The sequence below is a fragment of the Oncorhynchus keta genome, unplaced genomic scaffold, assembly GCF_023373465.1.
Source record: "Oncorhynchus keta strain PuntledgeMale-10-30-2019 unplaced genomic scaffold, Oket_V2 Un_scaffold_4195_pilon_pilon, whole genome shotgun sequence".
Lineage (NCBI taxonomy): Eukaryota > Metazoa > Chordata > Actinopteri > Salmoniformes > Salmonidae > Oncorhynchus > Oncorhynchus keta.
In genome coordinates, this window is record NW_026290935.1 from 142,691 (window position 1) to 159,219 (window position 16,529).

The window sequence follows — 16,529 nt, forward strand, 5'->3', positions numbered from 1 at the left end:
TTGGCTGACCTGACTGACTGGTTGGGTGGCCAGCTGGCTGGCTGGTTGACTGACTGACAAATGATTGATGTTATTTTGATATGTAGCCAGGTAATGTCTGGTTTGTGTAATATAAAGGTAATTTATGTAACATATCCATGTTTTATGGTCTACAGGTCTGATATGGACATGACAGAAATAATCTGATTTAATCTGGAACTCTTCTCCTAGGAGTCGGAGCAGGAGCAGGAGGAGGTATCCCAGAGGACGCTCCCAGTCCCGCAGCATCACCTACCGCAGCTACAACAGTCATAGTCGGACCTCTAGTAGAAGTAATTCCAGAAGCCGTTCTTATGATCGACGCAGGAGATCCAGGTAGACTAGACATGTTGACCATGTAGACCTGTCCACCTGTCCTCCTCAATGTAGATCATCTAGACCTGTCCATCTATCCTCCTCAATGTAGACAGTCCAGACCTGTCCATCTGTCCTCTTCAATGTAGACCATCTAGACCTGTCCATCTGTCCTCGTCAATGTAGACCATGTAGACCTGTCCATCTGTCCTCCTCAATGTAGACCATGTAGACCTGTCCATCTGTCCTCCTCAATGTAGACCATCTAGACCTGTCCATCTGTCCTCCTCAATGTAGACCATCTAGACCTGTCTACCTGTCCTCCTCAATGTAGACCATCTAGACCTGTCCACCTGTCCTCCTCAATGTAGACCATCTAGACCTGTCCACCTGTCCTCCTCAATGTAGACCATCTAGACCTGTCTACCTGTCCTCCTCAATGTAGACCATCTAGACCTGTCCACCTGTCCTCCTCAATGTAGACCGTCTAGACCTGTCCATCTGTCCTCCTCAATGTAGACCATCTAGACCTGTCTACCTGTCCTCCTCAATGTAGACTGTCTAGACCTGTCCATCTGTCCTCCTCAATGTAGACTGTCTAGACCTGTCCATCTGTCCTCCTCAATGTAGACCATCTAGACCTGTCCACCTGTCCTCCTCAATGTAGACCATCTAGACCTGTCCACCTGTCCTCCTCAATGTAGACCGTCTAGACCTGTCCATCTGTCCTCCTCAATGTAGACTGTCTAGACCTGTCTACCTGTCCTCCTCAATGTAGACTGTCTAGACCTGTCCACCTGTCCTCCTCAATGTAGACTGTCTAGACCTGTCCATCTGTCCTCCTCAATGTAGACCATCTAGACCTGTCCACCTGTCCTCCTCAATGTAGACTGTCTAGACCTGTCCTCCTGTCCTCCTCAATGTAGACCATCTAGACCTGTCCACCTGTCCTCCTCAATGTAGACTGTCTAGACCTGTCCACCTGTCCTCCTCAATGTAGACTGTCTATACCTGTCCTCCTCAATGTAGACTGTCTAGACCTGTCCTCCTCAATGTAGACCATCTCGACCTGTCCATCTGTCCTCGTCAATGTAGACTGTCTAGACCTGTCCACCTGTCCTCCTCAATGTAGACTGTCTAGACCTGTCCATCTGTCCTCCTCAATGTAGACTGTCTAGACCTGTCCACCTGTCCTCAATGTAGACCATCTAGACCTGTCCACCTGTCCTCCTCAATGTAGACCATCTAGACCTGTCCACCTGTCCTCCTCAATGTAGACCATCTAGACCTAGACCTGTCCATCTGTCCCCTCCTCAAAGACTGTCTAGACCTGTCTACTAGACCTGTCCATCTGTCCTCCTCAATCAAATCAAATCAAATTTATTTATATAGCCCTTCGTACATCAGCTGTTATCTCAAAGTGCTGTACAGAAACCCAGCCTAAAACCCCAAACAGCAAACAATGCAGGTGTAAAAGCAATGTAGACTGTCTATACCTGTCCTCCTCAATGTAGACTGTCTAGACCTGTCCTCCTCAATGTAGACCATCTCGACCTGTCCATCTGTCCTCGTCAATGTAGACTGTCTAGACCTGTCCACCTGTCCTCCTCAATGTAGACTGTCTAGACCTGTCCATCTGTCCTCCTCAATGTAGACTGTCTAGACCTGTCCATCTGTCCTCAATGTAGACTGTCTAGACCTGTCTACCTGTCCTCCTCAATGTAGACTGTCTAGACCTGTCTACCTGTCCTCCTCAATGTAGACTGTCTAGACCTGTCCACCTGTCCTCCTCAATGTAGACCATCTAGACCTGTCCACCTGTCCTCCTCAATGTAGACTGTCTAGACCTGTCTACCTGTCCTCCTCAATGTAGACCATCTAGACTGTCCACCTGTCCTCCTCAATGTAGACTGTCTAGACCTGTCTACCTGTCCTCCTCAATGTAGACCATCTAGACCTGTCTACCTGTCCTCCTCAATGTAGACTGTCTAGACCTGTCCACCTGTCCTCCTCAATGTAGACCATCTAGACCTGTCCTCCTCAATGTAGACCATCTAGACCTGTCCTCCTCAATGTAGACCATCTAGACCTGTCCTCCTCAATGTAGACCATCTAGACCTGTCTACCTGTCCTCCTCAATGTAGACTGTCTAGACCTGTCCTCCTCAATGTAGACTGTCTAGACCTGTCCTCCTCAATGTAGACTGTCTAGACCTGTCCTCCTCAATGTAGACCATCTAGACCTGTCCTCCTCAATGTAGACCGTCTAGACCTGTCCATCTGTCCTCCTCAATGTAGACCATCTAGACCTGTCCTCCTCAATGTAGACCATCTAGACCTGTCCTCCTCAATGTAGACCATCTAGACCTGTCCTCCTCAATGTAGACCATCTAGACCTGTCCTCCTCAATGTAGACCATCTAGACCTGTCCTCCTCAATGTAGACCATCTAGACCTGTCCTCCTCAATGTAGACCATCTAGACCTGTCCTCCTCAATGTAGACCATCTAGACCTGTCCTCCTCAATGTAGACCATCTAGACCTGTCCTCCTCAATGTAGACCATCTAGACCTGTCCTCCTCAATGTAGACTGTCCACCTGTCCATCTGTCCTCCTCAGTCATGTCGCCATGTTTTCTCTACATGTGCATCATGTCAATCAACAAATATACATTTTTGGGGTTTGTGGGTAAACTCTAGTTACAGAATTCAGCCACTTTGATTTTTCCACATTTTGTTATATTCAGTCTTATTTAAATGGGTTTTTTTTCGTCATCAATCTACACCCACAATGACAAACGCAACATTTGTAAAAAAAAATTAAAAAAAAAAAAATAAACAACTGAAATCACATGTACATAAGTATTCAGACCCTTTACCCAGTGCTTTGGTGAAGCACTTTAGGCAGCGATTACAGCATTGAGTCTTCTTGGGTATGACGCTACAAGCTTGGCACATCTGTATTTGGAGTTTCTCCCATTCTTCTCTGCAGATCCTCTCAAGCTCTGTCAGGTTGGATGAGGAATGTTGCTGCACAGCTATTCTCAGGTCTCTCCAGAGATGTTTGATTGGGTTCAAGTCCTGGCTCTGGCTGGGCCACTCAAGGACATTCAGAGACTTGTCCTGAAGCCACTCCTGCGTTGTCTTGGCTGTGTGCTTAGGGTTGTTGTCCTGTTGGAAGGTGAACCTTCGCCCCAGTCTGAGGTCCTGAGTGCTCTGGATCAGGTTTTCATCAAGGATCTCTCTACTTTGCTCTGTTCATCTTTCCCTTTATCCTGACTAGTCTCCTAGTCCCTGCCGCTGAAAGACATCCCCACAGCATGATGCTACCACCACCATGCTTCTATGTAGTGATTGTGCCAGGTTTCTTCCAGACATGGTGCTTGGCATTCAGGCCAAAGTGTTCAATCTTGGTTTCATCAGACCAGAGAATCTTGTTTCTCATGGTCCGAGAGTCCTTTAGGTGCCTTTTGGCAAACTCCAAGCGGGCCGTCATGTGCCTTTTACTGAGGAGTGGCTTCCATCTGGCCACTCTACCATAAAGGCCTGATTGGTGGAGTGCTGCAGAGATGGTTGCCCTTCTAGAAGGTTCTCCCATCTCCACAGAGGAACTCTGGAGCTCTGCCAGTGACCATCGGGTTCTTGGTCACCTCCCTGACCAAGGCCATTCTCCTCTGAGGACTCAGTTTGGCCGGGCAGACAGCTCAAGGAAGAGTGTTGGTGGTTCCAAACTTCTTCCATTTAAGAATGATGGAGGCCACTGTGTTCTCGGGGACCTTCCTGTGCTACAGAAACTTTTTGGTATCCTTCCCCAGATCTGTGCCTCAATGCAATCCTGTCTCTGAGCTCTACTGACAATTCCTTCGACCTCAGGGCTTGGTTCTTTCTCTGACATGCACAGTCATCTGCGGGACCTTATATAGACAGGCGTGTGCCTTTCCAAATCATGTCCAATTAATTGAATTTACCACAGGTGGACTCCAATCAAGATGTTGAAACATCTCAAGGATGATCAATGGAAACAGGATGCACCTGACTCAATTTCGAGTCTCATAGCAAAGGGTCTGAATACTTATGTAAAAATGTTTTTCTGTTAATTTTTAATACATTTACAAAAATGTCTAAGTATTTTTGCTTTCTCATTGTTGGGTATTGTGTGTCGATTGAGGGGAAATCAAATATTGAATCGATTTTAGAACAAGGCTGTAATGTAACAGTGTGGAGAAAGTCAAGGGTCCTAAATACTTTCCAGTGTGTACTTGGATGAAGTCTGAATACTTTAATGGTTTAGTGAACAGTCCTTTGTCTATCTTAACACAGGTCTGACTCCTATGACACTTACTCTAGTCGGAGTCGTAGCCGCAGCTCCAGCAGGAGGCGTGGGAGAAGGAGTGATAGCTACAGGAGCTCCAGGTAAGAGGTCCCCCCCACCACACACACATCAGACAGGTATATTCTCAACCCCCCTCACACACACACACATCAGACAGGTATATTCTCAACCCCCCTCACACACACACACATCAGACAGGTATATTCTCAAACACCTCACACACACATCAGACAGGTAGGTATATTCTCAACCCCCACACACACACACACATCAGACAGGTATATTCTCAAACACCTCACACACACATCAGACAGGTATATTCTCAACCACCCCCACACACACACACACACACACACACACATCAGACAGGTATATTCTCAACCCCCCCCTCACACACACACACACACACACACACACACACACACACACACACACACACACACACACACACACACACACACACACACACACACACACACACACACATCAGACAGGTATATTCTCAACCCCACACACACACACACATCAGACAGGTATATTCTCAAACACCACACACACACATCAGACAGGTAGGTATATTCTCAACCCCACCCCCACACACACACACATCAGACAGGTATATTCTCAACCCCACCCCACACACACACACACACACATCAGACAGGTATACACACACACACACACACACACACACACACATCAGACATGTATATTCTCAACCCCACACACACACACACACACACACACACATCAGACATGTATATTCTCCCCCCACACACACACACACACACACACATCAGACAGGTATATTCTCAACCCCCCCCACACACACACACACACACACATCAGACATTCTCACCCCCCACACACACACACACACACACACACACATCAGACATGTATATTCTCAACCCCCACACACACACACACACACACACACACACACACACACACACACACACACACACACACACACACACACACATCAGACAGGTATATTCTCAACCCCCCACACACACACACACACACACACACACATCAGACAGGTATATTCTCAACCCCCCCCCACACACACACACACACACACACACACACATCAGACACATCAGACAGGTATATTCTCAACCTCCCTCACACACACACACACACACACACACATCAGACAGGTATATTCTCAACCCCCCACCACACACACATCAGACAGGTATATTCTTAGACCCCCCCTGACAGGTACAGTTGAAGTCAGAAGTTTACATACACTCAGGTTGGATTCATTAAAACTCGTTTTTCAACCACTCAACAAATTTCTTGTCAACAAGCTATAGTTTTGGCAAGCCGGTTAGGACATCTAATTTGTTCATGACACACGTCATTTTATCAACAATTGTTTACAGACAGATTATTTCACTTATAATTCACTGTTTCACAATTCCAGTGGGTCAGAAGTTGACATACACTAAGTTGAATGTGCCTTTAAACAGCTTGGAAAATTCCAGAAAATAATGTCATGGCTTTAGAAGCTTCTGATAGGCTAATTGACATCATTTGAGTCAATTGGAGGTGTACCTGTGGATGTATTTCAAGGCCTACCTTCAATCTCAGAACCTCTGCTTGACATCATGGGAAAATCAAAAGAAATCAGCATTGAAGACCACAAGTCTTGTTCATCTTTGGGAGCAATTTCCAAATGCCTGAAGGTACAACGTCTGTACGAATAATACACAAGTATAAACACCATGAGACCACGCAGCCGTCATACTGCTCAGGAGGGAGACGCGTTCTGTCTCCTAGAGATGAACCTACTTTGGTGCAAAAAGTGTAAATCAATCCCAGAACAACAGCAAAGGACCGTGTGAAGATGCTGGAAGAAGCAGGTACAAAAGTATCTATATCTACAGTAAAACGAGTCCTATATTGACATAACCTGAAAGGCCGCTCAGCAAGGAAGAAGCCACTGCTCCAAAAACGCCAGACTACGGTTTGCAACTGCACATGGGGACAAAGATTGTACTTTTTGGAGAAATGTCCTCTGGTCTGATGAAACAAAAATAGAACTGTTTGGCCATAATGACCATTGTTATGTTTAGAGGAATAGGGGGCATGCTTGCAAGCCGAAGAACACCATCCCAACCGTGAAGCACGGGGGTGAAAGCATCATGTTGTGGGCGTGCTTTGCTGCAGGAGGGACTGGTGCACTTCACAAAATAGATGGCATCATGAGGGAGGAAAATTATGTGGATATATTGAAGCAACATCTCAAGACATCAGTTAAAGCTTGGTCACAAATGGGTCTTCCAAATGGACAATGACCCCAAGCATACTTCCAAAGTTATGACAAAATGGCTTAAGGACAACAAAGTCAAGGTATTGGAGTGGCCATGACAAAGCCCTGACCTCAATCCTATAGAAAAATTGTGGGCACAACTCCTTGCGTGTACGAGCAGGGAGGCCTACAATCCTGACTCAGTTACACCAGCTCTGTCAGGAGGAATGGGCCCAACTTATTGTGGGAAGCTTGTGGAAGGCTACCTGAAACGCTTGACCCAAGTTTAAATTGTTTAAGGCAATGCTACCAAATACTAATTGAGTATATGTAAACTTCTGACCCACTGGGAATGTGATGAAAGAACTAAAATATTGACAGGTATATTCTCAACCCCCCGAACTGACAGGTATATTCTCGACAGGTATATTCTCAACCCCCCCCCACCCCCCGACAGGTATATTCTCAGCCCTCCCACCTGACAGGTATATTCTCAGCCCTCCCACCTGACAGGTATATTCTCAGCCCTCCCACCTGACAGGTATATTCTCAGCCCTCCCACCTGACAGGTATATTCTCAACCCCCCCACCTGACAGGTATATTCTCAACCCACCCACCCCCCGACAGGTATATTCTCAAGCCCCCCCACCTGACAGGTATATTCTCAGCCCTCCCACCTGACAGGTATATTCTCAACCCCCCCCCCCGACAGGTATATTCTCAACCCCCACCTGACAGGTATATTCTCAACCCACCCACCCCCCGACAGGTATATTCTCAAGCCCCCCCACCTGACAGGTATATTCTCAGCCCTCCCACCTGACAGGTATATTCTCAACCCCCCCACCCCCCGACAGGTATATTCTCAACCCCCCCCCCCCCCGACAGGTATATTCTCAGCCCTCCCACCTGACAGATATATTCTCAACCCTCCCACCTGACAGGTATATTCTCAACCCTCCCACCTAACAGGTATATTCTCAACCCTCCCACCTGACAGGTATATTCTCAGCCCTCCCACCTGACAGGTATATTCTCAGCCCCCCCACCTGACAGGTATATTCTCAACCCTCCCACCTGACAGATATATTCTCAGGCCTCCCACCTGACATGAATATTCTCAACCCCCCCACCTGACAGGTATATTCTCAGCCCCCCCACCTGACAGGTATATTCTCAGCCCCCCACCTAACAGGTATATTCTCAACCCCCCCACCTGACAGGTATATTCTCAGCCCTCCCACCTAACAGGTATATTCTCAACCCCCCACCTGACATGAATATTCTCAACCCCCCACCTGACATGAATATTCTCAACCCCCCACCTGACAGGCATGTTCTCAATCCCCCCCGACAGGTATATTCTCAACCCACCCACCCCGACAGGTATATTCTCAAGCCCCCCCACCTGACAGGTATATTCTCAGCCCTCCCACCTGACAGGTATATTCTCAACCCCCCCCCACCTGACAGGTATATTTTCAACCCCCACCTGACAGGTATATTCTCAACCCACCCACCCCGACAGGTATATTCTCAAGCCCCCACCTGACAGGTATATTCTCAGCCCTCCCACCTGACAGGTATATTCTCCACCCCCACCCCCGACAGGTATATTCTCAACCCCCACCCCCGACAGGTATATTCTCAGCCCTCCCACCTGACAGATATATTCTCAACCCTCCCACCTGACAGGTATATTCTCAGCCCTCCCACCTAACAGGTATATTCTCAACCCTCCCACCTGACAGGTATATTCTCAGCCCTCCCACCTGACAGGTATATTCTCAACCCCCCACCCCCCGACAGGTATATTCTCAACCCCCCACCCCCCGACAGGTATATTCTCAACCCCCCCCCCCCGACAGGTATATTCTCAACCCCCCACCCCGACAGGTATATTCTCAAACCCCCCCCCCCCCGACAGGTATATTCTCAAACCCCCACCCCCCGACAGGTATATTCTCAAGCCCCCCACCCCGACAGGTATATTCTCAAGCCCCCCACCCCGACAGGTATATTCTCAAGCCCCCCACCCCGCAGGTATATTCTCAAGCCCCCCACCCCCGACAGGTATATTCTCAAGCCCCCCACCCCCCGACAGGTATATTCTCAAGCCCCCACCCCGACAGGTATATTCTCAAGCCCCCCGCCCCGACAGGTATATTCTCAAGCCCCCCGCCCCGACAGGTATATTCTCAAGCCCCCCGCCCCCGACAGGTATATTCTCAAGCCCCCGCCCCGACAGGTATATTACCAAGCCCCCCCACCCCCCGACAGGTATATTCCCAAGCCCCCCACCCCCGACAGGTATATTCTCAAGCCCCCCCCCCGACAGGTATATTCTCCCCCCACCCCCCGACAGGTATATTCTCAACCCCCCCCCTCCCCGACAGGTATATTCTCAAGCCCCCACCCCGATAGGTATATTCTCAAGCCCCCACCCCGACAGGTATATTCTCATTCCTCCACCTGACAGGTATATTCTCAAGCCCCCCCACCCCCCGACAGGTATATTCTCATTCCTCCACCTGACAGGTATATTCTCAAGCCCCCCCACCTGACAGATATATTCTCAACCCTCCACCTAACAGATATATTCTCAGCCCTCCCACCTGACAGGTATATTCTCAGCCCTCCCACCTGACAGGTATATTCTCATTCCTCCCACCTGACAGGTATATTCTCAACCCTCCCACCTGACAGGTATATTCTCAACCCTCCCACCTGACAGGTATATTCTCATCCCTCCCACCTGACAGGTATATTCTCATTCCTCCCACCTGACAGGTATATTCTCAGCCCCCCACCTAACAGGTATATTCTCAGCCCTCCCACCTGACAGGTATATTCTCAACCCCCACCTGACAGGTATATTCTCAACCCCCCCACCTAACAGGTATATTCTCAGCCCTCCCACCTAACAGGTATATTCTCAGCCCTCCCACCTAACAGGTATATTCTCAGCCCTCCCACCTGACAGGTATATTCTCAACCCCCCACCTGACAGGTATATTCTCAACCCCCCCCACCTAACAGGTATATTCTCAGCCCTCCCACCTAACAGGTATATTCTCAGCCCTCCCACCTGACAGGTATATTCTCAACCCCCACCTGACAGGTATATTCTCAACCCCCCACCTAACAGGTATATTCTCAGCCCTCCCACCTAACAGGTATATTCTCAGCCCTCCCACCTAACAGGTATATTCTCAGCCCTCCCACCTAACAGGTATATTCTCAGCCCTCCCACCTGACAGGTATATTCTCAACCCCCACCTGACAGGTATATTCTCAACCCCCACCTGACAGGTATATTCTCAGCCCCCACCTAACAGGTATATTCTCAGCCCTCCCACCTGACAGGTATATTCTCAACCCCCACCTGACAGGTATATTCTCAACCCCCCACCTAACAGGTATATTCTCAGCCCTCCCACCTAACAGGTATATTCTCAGCCCTCCCACCTAACAGGTATATTCTCAGCCCTCCCACCTGACAGGTATATTCTCAACCCCCACCTGACAGGTATATTCTCAACCCCCCACCTAACAGGTATATTCTCATTCCTCCCACCTGACAGGTATATTCTCAACCCCCACCTAACAGGTATATTCTCATTCCTCCCACCTGACAGGTATATTCTCAACCCCCACCTGACAGGTATATTCTCACCCACCCCCACCTAACAGGTATATTCTCAGCCCTCCCACCTAACAGGTATATTCTCACCCCCCACCTGACAGGTATATTCTCACCCCCCCACCTGACAGGTATATTCTCAACCCCCCACCTGACAGGTATATTCTCAACCCCCCACCTGATAGGTATATTCTCAACCCCCCACAGGTTAATTCTCTGTTCTCTTCTCCTCTTGCTAAAGTTACTCCACTGTTTTAAAAACATTTTTAAGAGTCTAACCATCCACTTAACGAGACTAAAGTGAAATATTTATTTCTATTTTCACTGTTTTCCCCCATTCATGTGTCTGTCCCTCTGCAGGTCTTACCACTCCTCTAGTCGCAGCTCCTCCCGACACTGGAGTCACAGTGGAAGATACAGTTGAGCTGGATCATGTCTGATACCTTCTCTGTCCTGATGATTCATGAGTCTGTTTCTGTCTCTGTCCTGATGATTCATGAGTCTGTTTCTGTCCTGATGATTCATGAGTCTGTTTCTGTCTCTGTCCTGATGATTCATGAGTCTGTTTCTGTCCTGATGATTCATGAGTCTGTTTCTGTCCTGATGATTCATGAGTCTGTTTCTGTCCTGATGATTCATGAGTCTGTTTCTGTCCTGATGATTCATGAGTCTGTTTCTGTTCTGATGATTCATGAGTCTGTTTCTGTCCTGATGATTCATGAGTCTGTTTCTGTCCTGATGATTCATGAGTCTGTTTCTGTCCTGATGATTTATGAGTCAGTTTCTGTCCTGATGCTTCATATGGGTTGATCTGGTTCATGATTCTGTCTCTGTCCTTGTGATTCCTGTGGGTCTATACAGCTATCATGCCTACTCTCTGTCACTCAGTGTAATACCGAACTGGACAAGAGTACAAACAGATCTGGGACCAGGCATGCCTTTTGTTCTCTCATCTTCTATTGGGAACTTATTTGGTTACTTCTTATATAGAGGGAAAAGTAATGACCTGTATGTCATTTGTGTGGCTATTAGAAAGCATTCATAACCCTTGACTTATTCCACATTTTGTTAGAACCTGAATTCAAAATGGATTAATTATCTATTTTCTCTCACACATCTGCACACAATACCCTCTAATGACAAAGTGAAAACATGTTTTTAGACATTCTTGCTAATTAATTGAAAGTTAAATAGAGAAATATTTCCTTTATTCACTTTTTTTATTTTTACCTTTATTTAACCAGGCAAGTCAGTTAAGAACATATTCTTATTTTCAATGACGGCCTAGGAACAGTGGGTTAACTGCCTGTTCAGGGGCAAAACTCGGGGGTTTGAACTTGCAACCTTCCGGTTACTTGTCCAACGCTCTAACCACTAGGCTACCCTGCCACCCCTGCCTGGCAGCGATTACAGCTGTGAGTGTTTCTGGGTAAGTCTCTAAGAGATTTGCACACCAGGATTGTACAACATTTGCACATTATTCTTTCAAAATGTCTTCAAGCGCTGTCAAATTGGTTGTTGATCAAGTCTTGCCATACATAATTAAGCCACTCAGGAACATTCAATGTCTTCTTGGTAAGTAACTGTAGTGTATATTTGGCCTTAAGTTTTAGGTTATTGTCTTGCTGAAAGGTAAATTAATCTCTGTTGGAAAGCAGACTGAACCAGGTTTTCCTCTTGGATTTTACCTGTGCTTAGCTCTGTTACATTTCCATTTATCCTGAAAAACTCCTAGTTCTTACAGATGCCACATTTTTGACAGTTTTACTTTAGTGCCTTATTGCAAACAGGATGCATGTTTTGGAACATTTTTTATTCTGTACAGACTTCATTATTTTCACTCTGTAAATTAGGTTAGTATTGTGGAGTAACTACCATGTTGTTGATTCATCCTCAGTTTTCTCCCATCACAGCCATTAAACTCCTTTAACAGTTTTAAAGTCACCATTGGCCTCATTGTGAAATCCCTGAGCTCTTTCCTTCCTCTCCGGCAACTTAGGAAGGACGCCTGTATCTTTGTAGTGACTGGGTGTATTGTTACAGCATCCAAGGTGTAATTAATAACTTCAACATGCTCAAAGGGATATTCAATGTCTGCTTTTTTAAAAATCTATCTACCAATAGGTGCCCTTCTTTGCGAGGCATTGTAAAACCTCCCTGTTCTTTGTGTTTGAATCTGTGTTTGAAATGCACTGCTCTACTGAGGGACCTTATAGATAATTGTGTGTGTGTGGGGTACAGAGATGAGGAAGTCGTTCAAAAATGATGTTAAACTATTATTACATACAGTGAGTCAATGCAACTTATGTGACTTGTTCAGATCATTTTTACTCCTGAACTTATTTTGGCTTGTCATAACAAAGGGATTGAATACTTATTGACTGAAGACATTTAAGATACTCATTTTTTATTCATTTTGTAAAATAAAAATACGGAATTCCACTTTGACATTATGGGATATTGTGTGTCGGCCAGTGACACAAAATCTAAATGTAATCCATTTCTGGATGTAACACAACAAAATGTGTAATAAGTCAAGGTTGTGAATACTTTCTGAAGGCACTGTATATTTGTTTATTCCTAACAGACAGTTTTAATTTGTTTTTTAAGTTCATTTTATTTAGTATTGATTTTATACACTGAAATAACTGAATGTACATCAAGCAAGAAACTGATCCAATGTTGAGTTTATGATAGACAAGTTCTGTTTTTGTTTGAGAATTATCAATGGGTTCAAAATGTATTTCATAGTTTGCATTTAAACGGTGGTCACCATCATGTGGGTAAAGGAAGAAAAGCCTTAAGCTGCTTGGACAGGGTGAGACAGATGGCAGGACAGGGGCCCTATGGTTAGTTAATAGTGGTTAGCAGGAGGTGTTTATTTTGCTTGTCATAAAAGTACAATTGTTTGTTCTAGATTGCAGGAAAAGGCAGTTTGACATTCAAAAACAAATCCGAAAGGGGGCGCTGCCCCCGGACGTATTTAGCAGCGCCACAAAAAAAATCCTGGGTTAGTAGTGGTTGGTACTGGATCATTCTCATTAGTATATACCGCAGCAAACTATACCAACGTTTTGCAAAGGAAATTAGTTTCTCATCGGTCAAGTTCAGGTCAGGCTTTCTGCCATTTTTGACCCAGGTAAGTGATTACAGAAGACAAATGCCTGTTTAGTTTTTCACTGAATATTTTCATTGTTCTAACAGTTATTTTGCCTCAATAGTTTCATGAATGTACAACATGTGTTGACGAGATGTCTGTATCCTGCGGTCATTGAAAAGGCTGCATTCAAACATTAAAACTCAAGTAAGGCTTTTCTAATTTGTTCGGTGTTGATTTTCTGGTATGGACAATGTTCTATGGTCAGAGGCGATAGGACTGACACCCACTGCTAATTACCGTTGTTCGGCACAGTGCCAATTACAGGTTGACTCACTATGGTATCCTATAGAACAGGTTCACTCACTATGGTCTACTATAGAACAGGTTCACTCACTATGGTCTATTATAGAACAGGTTCACTCACTATGGTCTCCTATAGAACAGGTTCACTCACTATGGTCTCCTATAGAACAGGTTCACTCACTATGGTCTCCTATAGAACAGGTTCACTCACTATGGTCTCCTATAAAACAGGTTCACTCACTATGGTCTCCTATAGAACAGGTTCACTCACTATGGTATCCTATAAAACAGGTTCACTCACTATGGTCTCCTATAGAACAGGTTCACTCACTATGGTCTCCTATAGAACAGGTTCACTCACTATGGTCTCCTATAGAACAGGTTCACTCACTATGGTATCCTATAGAACAGGTTCACTCACTATGGTCTCCTATAGAACAGGTTCACTCACTATGGTCTCCTATAGAACAGGTTCACTCACTATGGTCTCCTATAGAACAGGTTCACTCACTATGGTCTACTATAGAACAGGTTCACTCACTATGGTCTACTATAGAACAGGTTCACTCACTATGGTCTACTATATTTACATTTAAGTCATTTAGCAGACGCTCTTATCCAGAGCGACTTACAAATTGGTGCATTCACCTTATGACATCCAGTGGAACAGCCACTTTACAATAGTGCATCTAAATCTTTTAAGGGGGGTGAGAAGGATTACTTTATCCTATCCTAGGTATTCCTTAAAGAGCTGGGGTTTCAGGTGTCTCCGGAAGGTGGTGATTGACTCCGCTGTCCTGGCGTCGTGAGGGTGTTTGTTCCACCATTGGGGGGCCAGAGCAGCGAACAATTTTGACTGGGCTGAGCGGGAACTGTACTTCCTCAGTGGTAGGGAGGCGAGCAGGCCAGAGGTGGATGAACGCAGTGCCCTTGTTTGGGTGTAGGGCCTGATCAGAGCCTGGAGGTACTGAGGTGCCGTTCCCCTCACAGCTCCGTAGGCAAGCACCATGGTCTTGTAGCGGATGCGAGCTTCAACTGGAAGCCAGTGGAGAGAGCGGAGGAGCGGGGTGACGTGAGAGAACTTGGGAAGGTTGAACACCAGACGGGCTGCGGCGTTCTGGATGAGTTGTAGGGGTTTAATGGCACAGGCAGGGAGCCCAGCCAACAGCGAGTTGCAGTAATCCAGACGGGAGATGTCAAGTGCCTGGATTAGGACCTGCGCCGCTTCCTGTGTGAGGCAGGGTCGTACTCTGCGGATGTTGTAGAGCATGAACCTACAGGAACGGGCCACCGCCTTGATGTTAGTTAAGAACGACAGGGTGTTGTCCAGGATCACGCCAAGGTTCTTAGCGCTCTGGGAGGAGGACACAATGGAGTTGTCAACCGTGATGGCGAGATCATGGAACGGGCAGTCCTTCCCCGGGAGGAAGAGCAGCTCCGTCTTGCCGAGGTTCAGCTTGAGGTGGTGATCCGTCATCCACACTTATATGTCTGCCAGACATGCAGAGATGCGATTCGCCACCTGGTCATCAGAAGGGGGAAAGGAGAAGATTAATTGTGTGTCGTCTGCATAGCAATGATAGGAGAGACCATGTGAGGTTATGACAGAGCCAAGTGACTTGGTGTATAGCGAGAATAGGAGAGGGCCTAGAACAGAGCCCTGGGGGACACCAGTGGTGAGAGCGTGTGGTGAGGAGACAGATTCTCGCCACGCCACCTGGTAGGAGCGACCTGTCAGGTAGGACGCAATCCAAGCGTGGGCCGCGCCGGAGATGCCCAACTCGGAGAGGGTGGAGAGGAGGTCCTTGTGGTCCTTCTGTAGCACAGTTGGTAGAGCATGGCGCTTGTAACGCCAGGGTAGTGGGTTCGATTCCTGGGACCACCCATACGTAGAATGTATGCACACATGACTGTAAGTCGCTTTGGATAAAAGCGTCAGCTAAATGGCATATATTATATATTATAGGCAGATGCTTGGAATTTAGAGTGGTAGAAAGTGGCTTTAGCAGCAGAGACAGAGGAGGAAAATGTAGAGAGGAGGGAGTGAAAGGATGCCAGGTCCGCAGGGAGGCGAGTTTTCCTCCATTTCCGCTCGGCTGCCCGGAGCCCTGTTCTTGTGAGCTCGCAATGAGTCGTCGAGCCACGGAGCGGGAGGGGAGGACCGAGCCGGCCTGGAGGATAGGGGACATAGAGAGTCAAAGGATGCAGAAAGGGAGGAGAGGAGGGTTGAGGAGGCAGAATCAGGAGATAGGTTGGAGAAGGTTTGAGCAGAGGGAAGAGATGATAGGATGGAAGAGGAGAGAGTAGCGGGGGAGAGAGAGCGAAGGTTGGGACGGCGCGATACCATCCGAGTAGGGGCAGTGTGGGAAGTGTTGGATGAGAGCGAGAGGGAAAAGGATACAAGGTAGTGGTCAGAGACTTGGAGGGGAGTTGCAATGAGGTTAGTGGAAGAACAGCATCTAATAAAGATGAGGTCGAGCGTATTGCCTGCCTTGTGAGTAGGGGGGGAAGGTGAGAGGGTGAGGTCAAAAGAGGAGAGGAGTGGAAAGAAGGAGG

At 47.0% G+C, this 16,529-nt stretch overlaps 1 protein-coding gene across 6 annotated transcripts in view; it reads left to right on the plus strand.

Annotated features, from left to right (window-relative positions):
* The window catches only part of nktr (natural killer cell triggering receptor), a 102,930-nt gene extending 89,046 nt beyond the window's left edge, over window positions 1-13,884 (plus strand). For 5 of the 6 annotated variants that reach the window (XM_052516243.1, XM_052516244.1, XM_052516241.1 and 2 more), the window contains 3 exons: window positions 211-354; window positions 4,651-4,743; window positions 10,931-13,884. In XM_052516243.1, the coding sequence (XP_052372203.1) occupies window positions 211-354; window positions 4,651-4,743; window positions 10,931-10,994 (301 nt within the window). In that variant the 3' untranslated portion in view covers window positions 10,995-13,884. The remainder of the gene's footprint in view (window positions 1-210; window positions 355-4,650; window positions 4,744-10,930) is intronic. The other variant, XM_052516242.1, reaches the window with a different exon arrangement.
* The last annotated feature ends 2,645 nt before the right edge of the window (window positions 13,885-16,529 follow it).